A 20,844-nucleotide genomic window follows, 5' to 3' on the forward strand; every position below is an offset into this window, starting at 1 on the left:
AAGTTTTAATATCCTATTTCTAGTATCTACGCGTAGATACTCCGGTTTTAGTATAAAATTTACGTTAACGTGACGCTGTATTTAGATCTATTAGGCTTACATGAAAGGCCGACATAAACGAGACGCGTGTTATAAGTATTAACAACATTCGAACCGAACTCCTCTCTTTTGGTCTTTATTTATCTACTCTAAATAGAATAGTGGCCAAGTGAAGATTAAATAGAGTGAGAGTAGAAATATCCAAAAAGAAGGAATGTACGGTCAATGTGTGAGTTTTAACGAGTGCTCGAAATTGTTTCAATTAATTATGCTCTAGTAATTCTTCATCTAATTCTAAATTTTGATAATTTATACATAGATACAAGTAGATATTATGAAAAAGACCCCTTTCTAAGGAGGTAAAGAGTACCTATTAATTTAGTTTTGATATTTCATCAAACTTTAAAACTGTCAATAGAATCGATAGTGTCTGTTATGGAAGTAGTTTAATCAAATATAATAAATTCCATTAAAAACATATGCTTGCAGTTTTTGAAAAATTGCGCCGTTTTAACTGCTTGATATTTTTTGAACTAAGACCGATGCATTATAAATACCAAACATGCTTCATTTTCAGTCTAATCTCTTTATTGTAAATTGTTTTCATTATCAAATAATGAGGGTTTTCGTAATGATTAGTAGCAGAAATGTTTCGACAAAATTCCGTTCTACTACGCTAGACCGAAATTTTATCTTAATTATATTAGTACAATTTAATTATCTACCTACAAAACAATACGTAAGATTTTGGAAACTTTGACAATTCGAGATTAAATCATGAAGTCAGCGATATTATATCTGAAAATTGTATATTATGTGTGAGCGTGTTAAGGCTTTATCTGATTAAAATTAGGCTGAAATCGAGCCTTGATTAACGTTACAGTTTGAGGATATGATGAAGTCTTAATTGAATCGTGCCCTGCACTATACTGCCAGTACGTGAATCTTACCTAAATTTTCTGTTTTTATACTATAATTGTCGTCCTAAATCATTAATATACATTCTTGCAAGCATTTGTTTTAAGTGGATGTCGTACTAAAAAAAATCTAATTTTCTTGTAGGATGTTTTAGAAATAGATATTAATGTGGTTTGAGGCCTATAATAATTTTCAATAGTAGTAATATACATATTTATATATAAATATCTTATTACACCTAAATTTCATTCTATATACGATTTCTGCTTCGCAAAACTCATACATAAGTAAATGATTGTATTTTGTACCCTGAACTTTTTAAATACAAGTAGATTTAGAGTCGGTTTGTTTATTATTATCAACGCCTGTGGGTACTCGAATTATTTTCTTTAAGACGAAAGTAAGTATTATCAACTTATCAGTCGCGCTAACGAAGCGGCTTAACCTTCGTTACTTAATAATGATTATTTTAACCTTACATCTATAAAATCAATTCGTAGGGTTCGCTTTTATGATTTACAGACATTTTCACCGGCGTCATTACAAACTTATGTTCGTATTCAAATGAATTCATTGCTTTCTCGGATGGAATAGTGCCAGACGACTTCTTAATCGGTAAGAGGATAATTCTTTAGCGTTCACTTGGTGAAGGCACTAGGCATCACTTGCGAATTAGATACTCGATTGAAACAATACGACCCACTATCTTGTCACGAACTCACGAGTACTCAAACCGAATACAATCTATGAAAGTATGAGAATTTAAATTTTGATCAAAATTTTACGAAAATAATTTCTGGCGTGCTTAGTGTTAAAAATCTCAAGTGATATGGCTTAGACATTCGCAGGCTCGGTGCCCCGAGTGGGTGCGGAATTGCTTCGAAATATTCAGTCCACTTGTATCTGTAACATTCTCCCTTAAGCAGACCTACAAACAGAGTACGGTACAAGTCGAGAAAATAAAATAAATATCTAAGAAGCATTAATAGACATTTAGCACCCATGGTGACTTTCATTTAAATACGGAAGTGGAAATAACAAACCGTTTTTGATATATTTACACAATAAAAACGTAAAAAATAACTTATTTAATATTATTATCTTTCGAATACAACAACTACATCCCCGATCGAGGACAATATTCTCAACAAATGTTCATTCAATAAGTCTTAATAACCATTAATTTTAATCGATTTCCCAATCACAAAATCTTCAACGACACCATTATACTTCTTTTTAAAAAATAAGACAAATCAATAACAAATAGTGTTACCTATTTTAATATAACGACGACAATGGATACCCGTTTTAGAGCCTCAGGTAGGTAGCCTCGTCGTCATCAAACACGATAATGTATACAATAATATATATATTAATTAGTCAATTCATATAAAAACATTTTCAACCATGTTTATTAATAACTGTAAGTGGTATATCAAATTAGTTCATAAGACGGATGTATTATTACATATAATTTTCATAATTTGTCCATGAGATATTCTTACAAAACAACAACTACATTTAATTAATTAATCCTAATAAAAGATTTAGCAATATGATATTGTATACAATTTACACAAAAAGTAGGCTTCCATAGACGAAAACATCAAAACAATGATCTGATGTAAGATTAGTATTTAACATTTTTGAGAGTATTTTTTGGGATAATAGTGTCTGGTTCAGCATACTGCTTTGTTATCGTTAATAATAGAAATAAATAAATTAAATTAAATAAATCGTCTATAAAAAATTATATTAAAAAAGATAAAAACTATTTCTTCAATGAAAATGTGAAGAAATTATTGAACTAATTTCACACGATGAGTTTCATTAAGAAGTTCTTTTGGGCTACCTTCCGCGTTTATTATCTTGTCGGTCGGAATATCGCCGTATTTTAACTTTAAAGCCAGAGCCAGATTAAAACGTTGCTTAGTGGTAAAAGTATAAACAGAATGACATTGCAGATTTCAATAAAAAGGAATAAAATTTGTGATATATTTCGATTGTCTAAATAAAATGAAAATAAAATATCACAATCAAATGTTTAAAAGCACGTATAATTACGTTTTCAATACTATTTTTGTGCTTATTTTCCTTTAAACTTATTAAGTAGTATTAGATACTTCGTTCAAAAGTAAGTAGATACAGAAAATCAATCAATATGTATGTTTCTATTCAAAATAGTTTTTTTAAATGGAAATATTATAATTATATATATATATATATATATATATATATATATATATATATATATATATATATATATATATAAATATATATATATATATCGTGAATAGTATACTATAAATTTGATCATGTCATTGATCTTCAGCAAAGTGTTGTGCATAAGCCCACAAAGGTTTCTGAGTTGGTACTACAAAAAAAAAACGAAGCGTAGCAACGTTCTTTTAGCAGCGTTCTTTTACCAATAAACATCGTTAAAAACAATTTGCCTTTGAATGATAACAAAGCAGATAATTTGTTAGGTACAATTTTTTACTAATAACTGTATTGATGTTTCCGTCTCTACCCATTTTGTTACAATAAAAATGAACACTACATAATGATTAAACTATTGTCACTATAGAGATGTTGATACAAGAGAAACTTTTGTTCCAATTCGTGCCAATTATTTAATGCTTACATTTTGACAAATTACACCAAATTCGTTTTCAACTTATTCGAGTTTAATGACTGGTCACAATTTCTGGGTAACCTATAATATTTAGCTGTTCTGTATTACTAAAATACAACTTAAATGCATTTCCATCCTATTACATGTACCATTTTTACATGCAAGTCTTATTAGACTATACATGCGATAAGTTGCTTTGACGAAATTAATTTACCACCACGCTTTTATTATTTCTTAAAAATTATAATTTCATCATTACAAATACTTGTACATGACATGACACGAGTTCCAAACAGTTTCAACATGTTCAAATTTATATAAACTATCATAGCAAAAATAATTAAAATAATCGTAAATTGGGTTTGAATCCACACTAACATCAAACAGCAGTCCTATTTGAAATCTACGTCTTACTTAACGCAAATATATATTTAGTCGTTTACAATTCCTGTCGAAATTATTAACATACTGGCCGGAACATCGGCTAAGAGTATTCGTGAAGACAACGCATAAGTAACGTTTACAGAACATTATTTTGGTGTTTCTTCGATAAAGATGTATCAAACAATCGGACACTGACATGAACTTACAGTCTATAGTCGCATCGCGCGCCGGCGACCGGCGTCGGCCGTAGGCGACCGGCCTGGGACGACGGTGCGGCGCCGCGACACGCAGGCGTCGTCGAACTCGTCATCGCGTGTAATTTATTATAATAAGTACAGCACTAATAGAAGTTTCGATCGCAGTCCGGCGATCGCGGGACGTGGGAGTGCGATGCACGTTAACGTAAAACTATAACCTCGAATCGCGCACATTCACTAGGGGTACGGTTGGTGTCCAGTGAGTCCGAATCAACATGGCGATAGTAATTGCGAGAGAGGCTAGGAGGAGCGCGGGGCGTGGTGGCGCGGCGGCGGCGGCCGGCGCCTGGTAGGGCACCGAGCACGTGGCCGTGCGCTCCTCGACGGGCAAGCAGCGTTCCGCCTCGGGCCGGGGCGCCTCGCTCAGCCGCGTCTCGCAGTGGTAGCAGAGCCGCCTCTCGCAGTACCAGTAACAGCATTCGTCGGCTCCATAGTTGGATTTGTTTGACTGTGCACCCGTTTCCGGTATGCGTGGATCTGGAATTTTATAGAAACTATTTTAAAGCCAATACCAGCATAAATAAAATGTAAAGATTAACGTTTTTAATAAAATTATATCCGAATTTTTGTAAGTACATTTAAATTTTAACAATACTACATCAGTTAAACTGTAATTTAAAGTTACTGATACATTAAAAAGGATGAAGCATTTAAGGTAGTAAGTTAATGTTTAAGGTGGTAATTAAGAGACAAGAAAAGAAAGAGTTAGTTAAGTGCAGAGTAAAGTGAACCAAGACGCAACAATTGGTCAAAGTGTTCTGAAAACGGGAAACAATGGCAGTGCAGCTAACAGAAGGTAGCATTTGTTTCGTTTTTTCTCGTTTTGAGCGGAGGCCAAATGACGGAGTCGAATCGAGCTAATATTCCGCCCTCTCCGTCGCTGACGACTGTCAGCTACATGTACGCACAAATTTACGGAGATTAACGCTAACACTTTTCAGTTTATATCATGGGTACTTATTAAAAGTTTTGTGAAAGCGTATTCATGTCATAATCTATATGGCAAACAACTACTACAATATCAAATACCAAAATTAATAAACGCCCTACCAGCTTCACTAAAAAATGAAATTACAAAAACAAATATAAAATATAAATTAAAACAATATTTCTTATCATTAATAAAAAATAAACATTAAATAATATCATCAAAGTATTTCACCCCGTGTGTATCCTGCTACTGCGACTGTATTATTTTGTGACTGATTAATTGTAAAACTTGGAGGGTAGATGTGTAAAAATGTTGATCGTGTGTTACTGTTAAGTTGTTATAATTATGCTACGACTTATTTTTTTTTGATATTGTGAGCGTACGATGTCGAATGCCGGTGTGCGGATAAATCAACGATGATTTATGTCACACCGTTAAATGCTAACTCTTTATTTTTGTAAGATTCTTTGTATTTTAAATAAAATAATAATAATAATAAAATAATGTTACTTGTTTGGTAACTACTATCTAGATACCATAATAATTTCAAAAGTGTATAAGAAATGAACACCATACATACACGTAATTAGAAAATAAATATTCGACTTGACTGTTAGCGAAATTTGTAGTGGCCCTGCTTTCTGTTCCGTGATTTTTGGGTTCGATTCCTGCCTGAGTCTTTTTTTTAAATATCTTTACCCTGTTTTTGTTATAAGACAAAAAAAAACTATTATGAAAGTGTCTTATTTCGAAATCGTTATGAGCAAATAAATCAAATCAATCACTGTTAACTTAAATTATATAAAGTACATCTAGATGTTGTAACTGATAGCGGTAAATAAAGAATAGACAAAAAAAGGATCCATGCGAGGTATAACATATTGTTAATATCGATATAAAACTGTATAAAGGTTGTTTTACCAAGGCATAGAAAGGTGGGCTCGCCGGCGTATTGTGTTGGGTATGCGGGTGCGCGGTCCGCAGGCAGGAAGTAGGGGCAGTGTTGCTCGACAAGCTGGCAAACGGAGAGGCATGGTTTAAGGCGAACGATGGGCCGGCCGGGGCCCGCGGCGGCGGCCCGCACCCAGCGTCCCACGACACCGCCGCCACGCCGCCTGTCCAGATGGCCGACGCGCTCCAGGTGGCGCGCGTGCCACCGCGCCGTGTGCTCTGCCGGCGCTCGTCGAGACCGCCCCCCCTCCTCGCTGTCCTCCGAGCCTTCCTCCACCCAAAGCGGCACCATTGTGCTACACGCCCAACGTCGATACGTCTCCTGTAACGGAACGTCTATTTAGATCGTTTCCGTAGGGTAGCAACAGTTACAAAAACAACATATAAGTAACTGATGTTTACCATTAAAAAAAATGTAATTCGATTTTTTTCTGTGTAATAGAAATATACTCGTACATATAGGTACTATTAAAAATAAGCTCTCTCAAGTACACGATTAATGATTTGTATACGATGAGGTTCGTGGTAAAAGATGGTCAGTGGGCCTTTTTCACGTGCAGAAAATCACGTCGATCGCCGAGTTGGTGATTAATTAGGAATCAAGCGACTACGGCGAGCCGTGCGCACTGCGTTTTTATGATGTAATAAATGGACATCGGCTGTTCTACATGTGCAAACAAGGCTTTTTATGACATTAATCCCTGGTAAACAACAGTTTGGTAAAATAATTTAAGAAATTGCCTATATTATGTGTTAATAATAAGAAGAAAATTTGTTGGGAAATAAAAAAACCATGGTCCTTGATTCAGTGTTGGTTGCACTTACTTTAAATCTGTATTTCAGTTATTCTATCTCAATCAGAAAATAATATAGCTAGATACTGCAGTACGAATTTAAATTTAATCATTGATTAATTTTTTCTCTAAGAGTGTCGCTATTTTTTCAGTCATAAGAGAGGTATTAACAAAGGGTTCGTCTACAACAATGAATAAATTATATCATATTAAACAAGGTCAAATACTTAAAATACTTCTATAATATGCTAATATAAATTCTAGAATAAACGAAATGAAAAACAAAGAATTTTATATTTGTATCTCACTTATAAACCACTTGAAATAATGGTCATTCAAAATGTCTTCTTGATACCAACGTTTTCCTCTTTTAAATATATACACCAATTATTGTGTAAATATATCAAAAAATTATGTTATATAACTATATTTCTGTTTATATTATATACATACATTGATTCTGTTTCAATTCTTTACGTTTATCAGCGTTTATTTTTTTGTTTGATCTTTAAAAGATGCTTCATAAATCAAACTGTCAGTCGTTTCGCAGTAGTAAAGATAGGTTCTCGTCTATTGCTTAGTTCCTTTTTTAATCTTGAGTAGTTTTAGAATGTTGTAGAAGTCAAAAATATTTGGTTAATTCCTGACGACTATCGGATGGGTTGTAAATATATCAAAACGCTCTCTTTTTGAAATTGACGAGTACACTATCAAAAAGAGAGCGTTTTGACTATTATATTTACACTAGCTTTGTCCCACTTCTTCGCTCGCCTAGAAGTTGATTATATTTACTAAGAGGTGCAAAATTATATCATTATTATATTAAAATAACAACACCTATGTTACCCTTTGAAGGGAGAATCTTCACAAATACTGAATAAAATATTTTGTTCATTTTTAATAACTGAAATCAGTGGAAGTCCCATAAAAATCGGCTCAGCCTTTTCGGAGATAAGCCCGGTCAAACAGAAAGACAGACACACAACAAGTTTAAAATAGTTCGTTTTATTTTTAACCGACTTCCAAAAAAGGAGGAGGTTCTTTTATCAACTGTATTTTTTTTCGTATGGTTACCTCAGGTTTTTTTAACTGGGTGGACCGATTACTATGATTTTTTCGATTTCCTTAATTTTTATCAAAAGGTCGTGCGTGTCATGTGGTCCCATTCAAATTTAATTAAGATCTAACAAATACTTTTCGAGCTATATCTAATAATGCGTATTTACTTGACTATTTTTTCGTCGACTTACGTTATATTTACCGTTATTACATTACCGTGTTACTTTTTACTGGGTGTCCCGATTTTAAAGGTTCTTATTTTAATCGAAAGTTGACGCTTGTCGTGTAGCCTCCTTTAAATTCGATTGAGATCTGATAACAACTTTTTGAGTCACCTTTGATAAACGCGTATTTACTTGATTTTTTTTTTCGTGTACATACGTTGTATTACTTGTCAATGTAATTGAAGTCGTTTTTTTTTCGTTTGCGAACAGATACAATTATAGTATCGTGTAAATCACTATATAAACTTGAAAAAACACAGTTATTTTGAAATCACATTTTATTTATATGTAAAGATAAAAAGGAAGCAAACTAGTGGCTAATTTATAACACATGCCGTATCTCCAATAAAGCAATAACGCCCCTAAAATAGAGTCATATACCTAGATGAAGAGTGCACACAAGATATTTCAATTAACGTCCTCTATTACCGTAATAGCCAATACAATGTCGCTTTTATCACCATTCCTTTATCTTATGGCCCATTGACACGTGCTCCTAGTAATTACATCAACAAACAATTATAATGTGTGAACATGACCTAATTTTAATTATAATACAATATTTTCTTACTAGCTGTTCCCCGCGGTTTCACACGCCTTCCTGGGTAAATCAGCAAATCGAGTGGAATATATTATATTGCATATACTATCACTGAGCGACTATCGCTGAACGTAACGGGACAATGAGAGTAACACTACAATGAGTTATCGTTCTTCGTGCATGCCGCCGATATTCATCGATTTATTAGAAGTTTTCACGTCAATAATCGGTTTACTTAATACGAATATTGCAATCAGAACTTAAAGCGTTGAAGCCTATTTGTGAAGCCTGTGTGACTACGGTAATAATTAATATAGCCAACCCCTCTCTTCTAGGGGGTAAGAGGCGACTTAGGGATAACACAGTTTCACTACCACTTTGGAACTTAAAAAGCCGACCGATGGCGGGATAACCATCCTACTGCTGGCTTTGAAATACACAGGCCGAAGATGGGCAGCAGCGTCTTCGGTGTGACAAAGCCAGCCCTCTGGTCACAAACCCGCCTGCCCAGCGTCGTGACTATGGGTAACACCCATGAGTTCACGCCATTTTTCGTACGAACTTGTGGAGGCCTATATCCAGCAGAAGACTGCGCTAGCTGCGATAGGCTGAAATGATGATGATGATGATGAAGCCTATTGCAGAATTTTTGTTCGTAAGGTGACATGCACCTAATCGAAAAACACTAGCGAATCCTTATGTATGCTAAATAAGAAAATATTTTCTTTAAGAAAAAAATTAGATGAAAACAAAATGCAAAACCGTGGTTGCCCGAAGCATTTAATTTCTCTCATGGTAAGGGTCAAGTCGCTGGAGATCGGGACCATTGTTCTACAAAGTTGTGGAATAAAAGGGAAGTTATTTTACATTACTTCCGTAGATTTTTTTTTTGTTGTATAAATAAAAAAGGCTAGTAACTTAAATGTGGCATTGTGGTATTTAAAGATTTTAAGCTGTTTAATAATACTTAAAATTATAGACAAGTTTTATGACAAAAATGGGCTCTGCTTGTGATTCGCGGAAAATAAAATAATTTATGTTTTTTATTTTTTATTTAATTTGAAAGTGATAAATCTACTTGACAACTCATTCTAGTTTTCATGGACGGAATTGATAATTATTACACTTTTAAATTGTTATAGCTTTTTCAAAGTATTTTTAACTCATACTTACTTTGGCAATTTTACACAAAACTTCAATAAGTTACACCTATATACATCCAAGCCCTGCTCATAAATCATCCCGTAGATTGAAAACAATGTGAAAAATTGTTTGGTAATGTTCGATACTTTTATAATGCATAGAATAAGGTGTATAAAAACTTGTATTTAGTCTCGAATAAACTATTGTGAAGACAACACGTGTTATCAATATTCACCCGCTTCATCGTACAAAATTGAACCATAATGCATCAAACATATGGTCGATAATCGAGCAGGATGGACCGGTGAAGCGGTGAAGTGACTCGAGCGTTGAATACAATAGGCTACGTATAAAAACTTGTTTCCGGTAAATCAGTGAAGTTATATTGCATACGTTTAACTCAATAACATTATATTGGTGAATAAGTGCTAAAAACATTGTGGTGGACGATAATCAAGATTATTAGTTCAATTTACGGATAAAATACAACCTTTTAAGTTGATTATAGACGATTTAATTATTATGATTGAACTATAATTAGTGTTTAGTGCTTAAAACTTAAAATGGAAGTTGTAAGTGTGTGATTTAAAAGAACAGTTGAACATTATTTTTGTTTTAAAAATATACATCTCATACGTTGTTGCAAGAAAACTAAACAATTAACTTTTTATTATATTATACGTAATTAATAGTGAATCTTTGTTACGTTTGCGGTTTGTAAATAACTTTAAAGTTAATAAATTTCAAAATGGCTCCACCTACTCCACAACAATCTCAATATTTGGCTACATTAGAAGACATAGCCAACATGATACAAAAGGCGCAAATTAATATTAAGAAATGCCCTAAACAACGGTTAACAGAAGGTTATATTAAAGGAAGATTGAAAACAATTGAGGATTATTGGAGTATGTTTAGACAAACACACAATGAACTTTTGAAGTGTACACCACAAGAGCATCGCGGAGTTTTGCCATATTTCCTTAATGAACAATATTATACATGTGAGGAAATGTTTCTCTGTTTACAAGATGATTTGACGGATCAGCTTTTATGTTTAGAATCGAAAAGAACGACCGAAGTAAATAATATGTCAACGTCGTTACTAAACGGCCAAGCGTCGTTCGCTAAGCTACCGAGAATACAATTACCTACATTTTCCGGAAGATATGAAGATTGGCCTACGTTTCAAGATTTATTCATGGCACTTGTTCACAATACTAACATAAGCAATGTCCAAAAGCTACATTATTTAAAAACGAGTGTATCGGGAGAAGCAGAGAGATTATTAAGGCATATATCTATTACGGATGACAATTATACACCAGCCTGGGAATTATTATCAAAGCGTTTTGGTAATGCAAGAGCTATTTTAAATTCAATAATGAAAAGATTATTCAGTCAAAAGAAGTTAACTAATCAATCGGCTCAGCAAATAAAATCATTGCTCGACACTACAACAGAGTGTATAAATAGCCTTAATAATATGAAAGTTTGCACTGATAACTGGGATCCTATACTAATATATCTCATTGGACAAAAATTAGATGCCGAGTCACTTAAGATTGGGAGGAGAGTGTCTATAAGGAGAATAAGGATGACCTACCTACTTGAAATGATTTGAAGCGCTTTCTTGAATCAAAATTTCGAACATTAGAATTACTTAATCCAACAATAATTTATAATACTCGAGAAAAGACTCAAGAGCACAAAAATGTTCATATTAACTCAATATCAAATCAAAATAATCATAACACATTACAATTTTCGCATAGTAAAATAAATGAACAACCTTTCTGTAGTTATTGTAAAAGAGAACATTATATTTTTAACTGTAAAGATTTTACAAGTCAATCAGTAGAAGAAAGATATAATTTTATTCAAAATAAAAATTTATGCTTCAATGCTTAGCTCCTAATCATCTTGTGTTCAACTGTAGACGCAAGACTTCATGCAGAGTATGTGGGAAAAAGCATCACTCCTTATTGCACAGAGACAAAAAACTAACATCTGAAGAAGGTCGAGACTCAGAGAAAACAAAACAAAAGGATCAAGCACAACCTAAAGATATGAGGGTAACTGTGACACACATTTTAGGAGAGAAACAACCTGATCAAATGGGATTATTGGCAACGGCACTGGTAGATGTCAGTACAAGTGAAGGTCAAACACACGTCTTCCGGGCGCTAATTGATCAGGGCTCAGAGGCATCGGTCGTCACTGCGAGAGTGGTGGAGTTACTGGGTTTGAAAAAATTCAGAATCAGCGGCGTTGTCTCTGGAGTAGGTGACAACTCAATAAGTATTAATCATACAACACAGTTACAAATAATTTCTAGATGTGAACAATTTTCATTAAAGGTAAATGCTTTTATTTTAAAATCATTAACTAGTATGCTTCCTCCTAAAAATGTAAATCTTAGTTATCATAATTGGTCTCAACTTAGTAATATTAAACTAGCCGATCCAACTTTTGCCTCATCTGGTAGGATAGACATTTTACTGGGTGCTGATGTATTTGGTAAAATAATAGATGTAGGTTTGATAAAGGGACCAGGTGAAGTAGTTGCACAATGTACACGGTTGGGTTGGATTTTATCAGGCCGATTGGGTGATTCAAATACACAACATGTAAAGAGTTTGCATATATTAAGACAAGTTGAGGAAGATAATAATCTTTTAAAGAGATTTTGGGAAGTAGAAACAGATTTATATAAAAAAAGAAAGATTTTAACAAAGGAAGAGGAACGATGTGAAGAGAATTACAAGAATACGACGAAGAGAGATAATACTGGAAATTACATTGTATACTTACCTCTGAAGCAAAGCATCGAGGACACGGTAAAGCTGTGTGGTAACACTAAAGATCAAGCGGTACATAGATTTAAACAATTAGAAAGGAAGTTTCAGAGACACCCTAAGTTGAAAGAAGAATATAAGAAAGTAATACACGAGTACAAGGAATTAGGACACATGAAAAAATCTGAAACAACAGATGATATAAACGCCATTTATCTCGCTCATCATGCTGTAATACGGGAAGAAAAGGACACAACAAAGGTTCGTGTGGTATTTGATGCTTCGGCGAAAGGGGCTGGAGGTTTTTCTTTGAATGATAACATGATGGTGGGACCTGTACTGCAACCGGACCTGAGAAGTTTAATTACAAAGTGGCGAACACACAAAGTTTGCGTGATAAGTGATATCGAGAAAATGTATCGAATGATTAAACTGACGGATAAACACACTAAATTACAACGAATACTATGGCGGGATAATCCGGATGAAAGTCTGGAAAGTTATGATTTAACAACTGTTACCTTCGGCACGGCAGCAGCTCCTTACCTCGCAGTGAGAACCTTAAACCAAGTAGCTGATGACGAAGCAGAAGAATATCCAGATACTGTACCTGAAATAAAAGGGTCATTTTATGTTGATGATTACATGTCAGGAAGTGATAATATAGAAAAGGCTAAGAAGCTATGTAAGGATATTAAAACAGTACTAAAAAGGGGAGGTTTTAAAATGCAAAAATGGTCTAGTAATTCTGAAGAGTTGTTACAATTTATACAAGGTGATAAAAATATAAAAGATACATTTGAAATTAAACTAGATAAAATTATTAAGATTCTAGGTCTTACATGGGATAGAAAGGATGATAAATTTAAAGTAACAGTAAACTTACCTGATTTAACGTATCCTATAACAAAAAGATCCATTCTTTCTGACGTTGCTCGTCTCTTCGACCCCTTTGGTTGGCTATCTCCTTTAGTAATCGTAGCAAAAATTCTAATTCAAAAACTCTGGCTTAGCAACCTTGGGTGGGATGATGAACTACCTGTTGAATTAGTGGAAGAATGGAAGAATTACAGAGATGACTTACCTGAATTGAAGACTATAGAAATACCACGATGGTTCCATACAAGCGCTGGCACTAAGGAAATTCAAATCCATGGCTTTGCAGATGCTTCAGTGACGTCTTACGCTGCAGTCACTTACCTGAGAGTCGTTGACGAAGAAGATAATGTCCAAATCACATTGATTGCATCTCGTACAAGAGTAGCTCCTTTAAAACAACTCACTATACCAAAACTTGAGCTGTGTGCAGCGGCATTGTTATCTGAGCTCGTAGAGGAAATATCTGGTTTGCTTAACATTCCCATTGAACAAATTTATGCTTACACAGATTCGATGGTGGTTTTGTCATGGCTTCAGTCGCAACCACATCGTTGGCGCACATTTGTTGGAAATAGAGTGGCTGATATATTAAGAGTTTTAGATAATAGTAGATGGAACCACATTAAGTCAGAGGAAAATCCTGCAGACATTGCTACAAGAGGTGTTAAGGCTAGTGAACTAAAAGATACCAAGCTGTGGTGGAATGGGCCGCAGTGGCTAAATCACAGATATATCGAACGGTTAAAGGTTAAAATTCCTGGAACTGATCTAGAAAAGAAAAATTTTAACATACATTTACTTGAAGAAGAAACACCGATATGGGAGAGATTTTCTAGTATATCTAAAATGAAGAGAGTATTGTCATATTGCAGAAGATTTTTAAAGGTAAAGAATAAAAGAAATATTGAGAAACACTTAACGATAAATGAAATGGAAATGATTTTAGAGAGTTGTATTAAATATTATCAAAAGAAAGCATACAAAAAAGAGATAGAAGACATCAATAAAGATGGAAAAGTAAAGAAAAGAAGTTCCCTTGCAACGCTTTCTCCTTTCTTGGATAAGAACGAGATGATAAGAGTTGGGGGACGTTTGCAAAATGCAAACATTGCTGAGTCTTCAAGACATCCAATTATAATACCGCCAAAGGTTCATGTTGCTAAATTATTAGTCAAGGAGGCACACATTAGGACTCTCCACGGTGGTATTCAATTAATGATGGCATATATTCGAAGTAAATACTGGATTATTAATTTAAAAAATGAAGTTAAAAAATGTATAAGAATGTGTAAAGTTTGTATAGTCGACAAAGCAAAAATCTCAACACAGAAAATGGGTCAACTTCCTTACGTGAGAGTTAATGAGCATCGAGCCTTTCTAAACACGGGCGTTGACTATGCTGGCCCTATATACATAAGAACATCCAAGGGGCGTGGTCACCATGCAACAAAGGCATATATCTGTTTGTTTGTTTGCATGGCGACTCGTGCTATTCATTTAGAAGCTGTAACTGATCTCACAGCACAAGCTTTTATTGCATCATTTCGCAGATTTGTTGCTAGGAGAGGACCTTGTCTACATTTATGGAGTGACAATGGTACTAACTTTATCGGTGCCGCCAAGGAGCTTAAAACACTTTTCAAAAAGGGCAAAGACAACATCACGGAGGAAATCGCAGAATTGTTGGCCAATGATGGGACGACGTGGCACTTTATTCCTCCAAGAATGCCAAATTATGGCGGTTTGTGGGAAGCAGGTATACAATCAGTTAAGAGACACTTAGTGCGAGTAAACAAATCTACAAAATTAACCTATGAAGAGATGGCTACACTATTGACGCAGATAGAAGCATGCCTAAATTCGCGTCCATTATGTCAACTTGATGAAACCGTTGAAACGCTAAACCCACTTACACCAGGACACTTTCTCATTGGAGAACCCTTAATCGCTGTGCCTGATGTAAATTATGAACTAAGAAATATTAACCTACTTAGCAGATGGCAGATGATACAAAAGATGACCCAAGATTTTTGGCGACGATGGAGGTTAGAATATTTGAACACTATGCAACAACGCTATAAATGGCAAACTGACATACAATCACCAAATATCGGAGACATTGTTATTATCAAGGAAGATGATTTGCCACCAACCAAATGGTTATTAGGACGTGTAAAAGATGTGCATCCAGGATCAGACAATTTAGTTCGCGTTGTATCCGTCCAGTGTAAAGGCAATAATATTTTAAAGAGACCTCTATCCAAACTTATTATTCTTCCTAAAGAAATTAAAGACTAAACTTAACTAAGGGTAAATTCTAACTTAATTTAATAATTTGAAATTTGAAACATCTAAAAGCATTTTTATTCTGGAGTTTAAGTTCGTGCAAATGTCACTACAATAAAACTTATATTCTATTATTGTATTTTCGTTACTACAATTTAATAATATAATTTATGTAAGTTTTGTATTTGTTATGTCATTCATTAGAAACATCTATAATTCTATATACAGTCCACTAGTTAAAATGTTGATTCTTAATGTAAACCGTTGTATACGCTTTGGTGGGCGGAATGTTCGATACTTTTATAATGCATAGAATAAGGTGTATAAAAACTTGTATTTAGTCTCGAATAAACTATTGTGAAGACAACACGTGTTATCAATATTCACCCGCTTCATCGTACAAAATTGAACCATAATGCATCAAACAGGTAAGTTACAAATATATCGGGTTCATGTCGGTTTCGGGTTCACCAAAAATACATTTACACTTACATATAAATTGTTTAGATGCCGATATGTCAATATAAAAATTAAATTCGTACTTGTAGTAATCACGTGTATCTGTATAAGTAAAGGTGGCAATATGTTTTCGTATACACAGTGTAGTTTAACGTCTATGAAAGTATATTTTAAATATTTACACGATATTCTCCTAGTGTCTGTTGATGATTGATTTTCTTTTTTTTTATACATATACCTCACACATCTCGTACTCATGCACTTCTTAATGTTGGCAGATAGATAAGGTTAATTTGCTACAAATCCACTTTTTCTTAATCTATATAATTATATATATTAAGCAAATATTTTGAGTTTATGATCAGTATTAACACCTTACGTTAAAGAAGTTCAAACTGAAACTTTCAAATTTGTTTGTGCACAGCGAGGCTTAAAAAATCAGAACAAATGAATATTGAGTCAGACATTGTTTCAGGTCGCGAGTGGAGTGGGACAACAATCAATCATAGCATGATTCGCTCGATATTTCGCCTGTCTACTGTCAACTATACACGCTCATATATAACGATCTATCAGCATGCGGTTACCTGTACACATCATTATTATAAATGTGTACTTAGCTACTACATTTAAGCGAAGCCTAACATAATAGTTTTACCGGTAATGGAACATCCATTACTTAAATTTTCTGTTTATCTCAGAGCTGTATATTTATATAAAATAAGCATCTATTATATATCGATGATGATACATTATGTCGATGGTATTAAAAAGCGTTTTAGTTGAAAACAAATCAAGAAATATTTTTTAAGGATCTCTTTTTAGATTTAACGACTTTGTATTTGTATTTACGGACGGATGTTATCATCATATGAAATCTATACATATAATGAAATGGTAGGAAGGTCAAAACTGTACATTGAATACTTTTTTAAAAGAATACTTGGGGTGTGATCTACCATCGATACCGAAGCCTAAAATATAGTTTTTAGAATTTTTGTCTGTTTGTCTGTTTTTCTGTTTGTCTGAATGTATGTCCGGGATAAACTGAAAAGTACTGCATGGATTTACTTCAAATTTGGCAGGAATATTATTAAGAAGTCCGTTCAACATTAGTCTACATATTATCACGCTATCACCTACGGGGAACGAGCAGTGAACCTTTATTTCTTCAACGCATTCTGTAACAACGCGTAATCTAACGACGCATATTTGAATATTGTTGTTATTATGTTAATAACCATGCTATAAGCTAGCTTCACACTAAAATTAAAGACATTCTGTAGTATATTTAGTATCAGCATTGCACCCGCGCGAAGCCGGGGCGGGTCGCTAGTGAAATTATACAAATAAAGTTTTAACGAGGAGGAAAAAATTCTATACCTTCAACAAAAAGGCAATCCTATTAAAAATATTACTTGAAAGATTCTTTAATTTCTCGATTTGTGTAACAATGTTATAAAATCCGAATAGTAGATAATGTTTAGATAAGTAAAGATTGATGTATACGAGTAGATTCAGATAGACACGTGTCTAAGAGGATACACAGATAGATAGATTGTCCAGTGAAAAGAATATATTTTAGACGTAATTTAAAGGTCTTTTTGTGGTTATTATTTTTTAACAATATGGATACCGAATTAATAAGTTAAATTGCTGATAGTCTCACAAAAACGTGAGACTTTCAGCAATTTAACTGTAATAAAAAATGACGTATGGTCACGTACGGTAACAGACAACGTATATAATTACATTAAATAACCTGAAGCAGATCGACCTAGTTAGATATAATACGACACTTTCCGTGTTATAGCTACGGTTATTGCTACAAATATGCTAACGATCTAGTAACCTGCGAACAATCGTCGTCGAATGTCTATTTATTTATTTTTTCCTATTTCCTCTGATCCAGTTTTATCTTATCTTTAAAACGAATTTATTTAAAATAAATAATTATATAATTTCAACGTCTGCGGTGAGCATATTTAATTTTCTAGCACTAACAAAACCTGCTGCTGCTCTGTATCAAAGAGAATGAAAATACGCTTTATGTCCACTATATTTTGCCTTTGTATAATAAAGAATTCATATAAAACAATCAAGACTCCTTGGTCTATATATTTGAAATCTAGGACGATTCAAACTCAACACCGCAAACAATACATTTTCAAATAAGAGAAACGTAAGACATTCACGACATAATATGCAGACGTAAGCAGCACATATACCTGAACATGTCATTTCACAAACAAACGTAATCTCTTTACCATGGTTACCACGTTAAGAATAACTTCTGCAACCACACATTCTGTCACTCGAACTTTTCTGGAGTCGTTGGTTCATCATCAATTCAGCCTATCGCAATTTACTGCTGGACATAGGCCTCCACAATTCGCACCAAAAATGGCGTGAACTCATGTGTTTTGCCCATAGTCACTACGCTGGACAGGCGGGTTGGTGACCGCAGGGTTGGCTTTGTCGCACCGAAAATGCTGCTGCCCGTCTTCGGCCTGTTTATTTCAAGGGCATGTTGGATGGTTATCCTGCTATCAGTTGGCTTTTTAAGTTCCAAGGTGGTAGTGGAACTATGTTATCTCTTAGTCGCTTCTTACGACACCCACGCGAAGAGGGGGGATGGCTATGTTCTTTATTGCCGTAACCACACAGCAGAGGATATGTGAGGGATATATTAGGGTCAGCTTGACATTTATATTGCATGCAATTTTTTATTATACACACATACAAAATTAATGTTGATCCTGTGATTTTTCATAGTATACTTTTTATCAAATTAAATGGGTGCTATGTTTTCATATAGAATACATTTAGTCATTACAAAAATTAATGTTTATTATAGCATATATTTTATATGTATAGCATTCTGGAGTCGTAAAGATAACTTGGGAGAATGTTTGGTAAATAATTCTAACGATAAACAAAATATAAAAGGTCGATTCTGCGAAAATTCTCCATATTATTGTATATAATTTTTATACCATTAAAAAGTAGAATAAAATTTCCAACGATAAAAGCGCGAATCAATTTTTTTTGAAAAAGCATTTATTTTGACGTGAGCAAAAATTATGATGCTTTTTTTAATATTAAATCAAAATAAGGGGAAAAAGAAATATTTTAAATCTAATATACTTTGTGTAGTTTATTTAGGACATTTTTGAGAGAAAATTAAAAAAAAATACTAAAAAGTCAGTTTTTTTAATTTTTCGTATAAATTTTGAGTTTATTTGAAAAAAAGGTTAATACAAAAGTTGTGGATCTCTTTATTACCTACTACTTTGACATTGAATTTTTTTCAATATAGCTTATAGTTTTGCTAGAAATCGTGATAAACCGTTACATAACGACGATTTCTAAATTGAATATGACGCCTTGGTTATTTATTTACTTTTGTCTGAAATATTTTTTCTGTTGTTTTTTGTGGTGTAAAAATGTATCTTTCTTAGTAAAACATACATTATAAGTAATTCATGATCGTTTATGCATTTAATAACATAATTACCAAGTCATAAAAACAAATTATTTTTAAAATATTTAAAGACATTATTATAAAACAACAACGACTAGCGGTATTAAAGGAACATTCGCATACGCTTGGGTTATCGTCCCGGTGACCTCATGAGTCAGATTAATAGCTAAATTGGACAGCTAATACGAATCTGAGTCATTTTGACGCTTGTCAGTATTAGTCATTTTTATTGAGCTACTAGATGACCAGAAAAATGTTCTTTTGCCGCTAAACGCTATTGAAAAATAGGGGTTGGTGGTAGAAGGGTGAAAATTTATGATTGTATGTATTTTTCTATGCCAAATCATAATAAAATAAAAATTAACAAAAATCTCCAAAAATGAACAATAATATTTTGGGGTGGCCACCCTTATAACTTAGGGGTTTAACAATTAGTTTACGACCGATTTTCAGACCTACTAAATATGTACAATTTTTTTTATAAGAATCAAAAATCAAGCCGTTTCGGAGGTGCTTGGCACTGTGAAACGAGAACTTTATATATTAGATAATTTTAACTTTTTTTTTTCATGTGACTCCATTATTTTTCAGATTTAGTTAGCCTAAAAAAAGTCAAAACGATTCCAATTAGTTAATTGATACAAACATTGAACACCTCTAAGGTAAATCGCGTCGGATAGCTGTTTATTTTATCGAGGCAGGTAAAGTTTCTAGAATTATTTTTTATTTTATTTATTTATTTATTTATTTTGTTTCAGACATAGTCCATATCTTAATATTAGTATTACAAAAACAACTTATATCTAATGTTAGTAAATCAATATAAATACATATAGAAAAAAATATCAAATAACAAATAAAATCAATAAAAAGCAAAAGTAATAGCTATCTGGACACAACCCTCGTCAGTCTGAATGCAGCCGTATCCAGTGGCGCAGTATTGTCGAGTCCCAGCGGTCTGCCAGTGTACTCAGAATGCCGTTCGAGCTGGTTCGTAGCCTCCGGAGCATGGATGCACACCTCTTACGAATAATGGCATTAAAGCTATCAACGCCATTATAA

At 33.7% G+C, this 20,844-nt stretch overlaps 2 protein-coding genes across 2 annotated transcripts; one reads left to right on the forward strand and one right to left on the reverse strand.

The window, feature by feature from the left end:
* Positions 1-4,384: 4,384 nt before the first annotated feature.
* Positions 4,385-10,138, reverse strand: LOC123661541. The gene is made up of 3 exons (XM_045596502.1): positions 10,112-10,138; positions 6,086-6,437; positions 4,385-4,710 (listed from the first exon to the last, which is right to left on the reverse strand). The coding sequence occupies exons 1-3, from the start codon at positions 10,136-10,138 to the stop codon at positions 4,385-4,387; spliced, it is 705 nt and encodes a 234-aa protein (XP_045452458.1).
* A 1,633-nt stretch (positions 10,139-11,771) lies between these two features.
* Positions 11,772-15,851, forward strand: LOC123661553. The gene is made up of 2 exons (XM_045596512.1): positions 11,772-13,449; positions 13,510-15,851. The coding sequence occupies exons 1-2, from the start codon at positions 11,772-11,774 to the stop codon at positions 15,849-15,851; spliced, it is 4,020 nt and encodes a 1,339-aa protein (XP_045452468.1).
* The last annotated feature ends 4,993 nt before the right edge of the window (positions 15,852-20,844 follow it).

The sequence above is a fragment of the Melitaea cinxia genome, chromosome 2 (genome assembly GCF_905220565.1).
Source record: "Melitaea cinxia chromosome 2, ilMelCinx1.1, whole genome shotgun sequence".
NCBI classification, from domain to species: domain Eukaryota; kingdom Metazoa; phylum Arthropoda; class Insecta; order Lepidoptera; family Nymphalidae; genus Melitaea; species Melitaea cinxia.

What these genes read in the sequence shown, in the direction of transcription:
- LOC123661553 (XM_045596512.1), top strand. Translation starts at nt 11,772, where the DNA reads ATGCTTCAATGCTTAGCTCCTAATCATCTTGTGTTCAACTGTAGACGC. An exon ending in GTTGTTACAATTTATACAAG is followed by an intron (nt 13,450 to 13,509) that starts GTGATAAAAATA and finishes TTAAGATTCTAG; the next exon opens with GTCTTACATGGGATAGAAAG.
- LOC123661541 (XM_045596502.1), bottom strand. Translation starts at nt 10,138, where the DNA reads ATGGTTCAATTTTGTACGATGAAGCGG. An exon ending in AATTTTGTACGATGAAGCGG is followed by an intron (nt 6,438 to 10,111) that starts GTGAATATTGAT and finishes GTTCCGTTACAG; the next exon opens with GAGACGTATCGACGTTGGGC. An exon ending in GCCCACCTTTCTATGCCTTG is followed by an intron (nt 4,711 to 6,085) that starts GTAAAACAACCT and finishes ATAAAATTCCAG; the next exon opens with ATCCACGCATACCGGAAACG.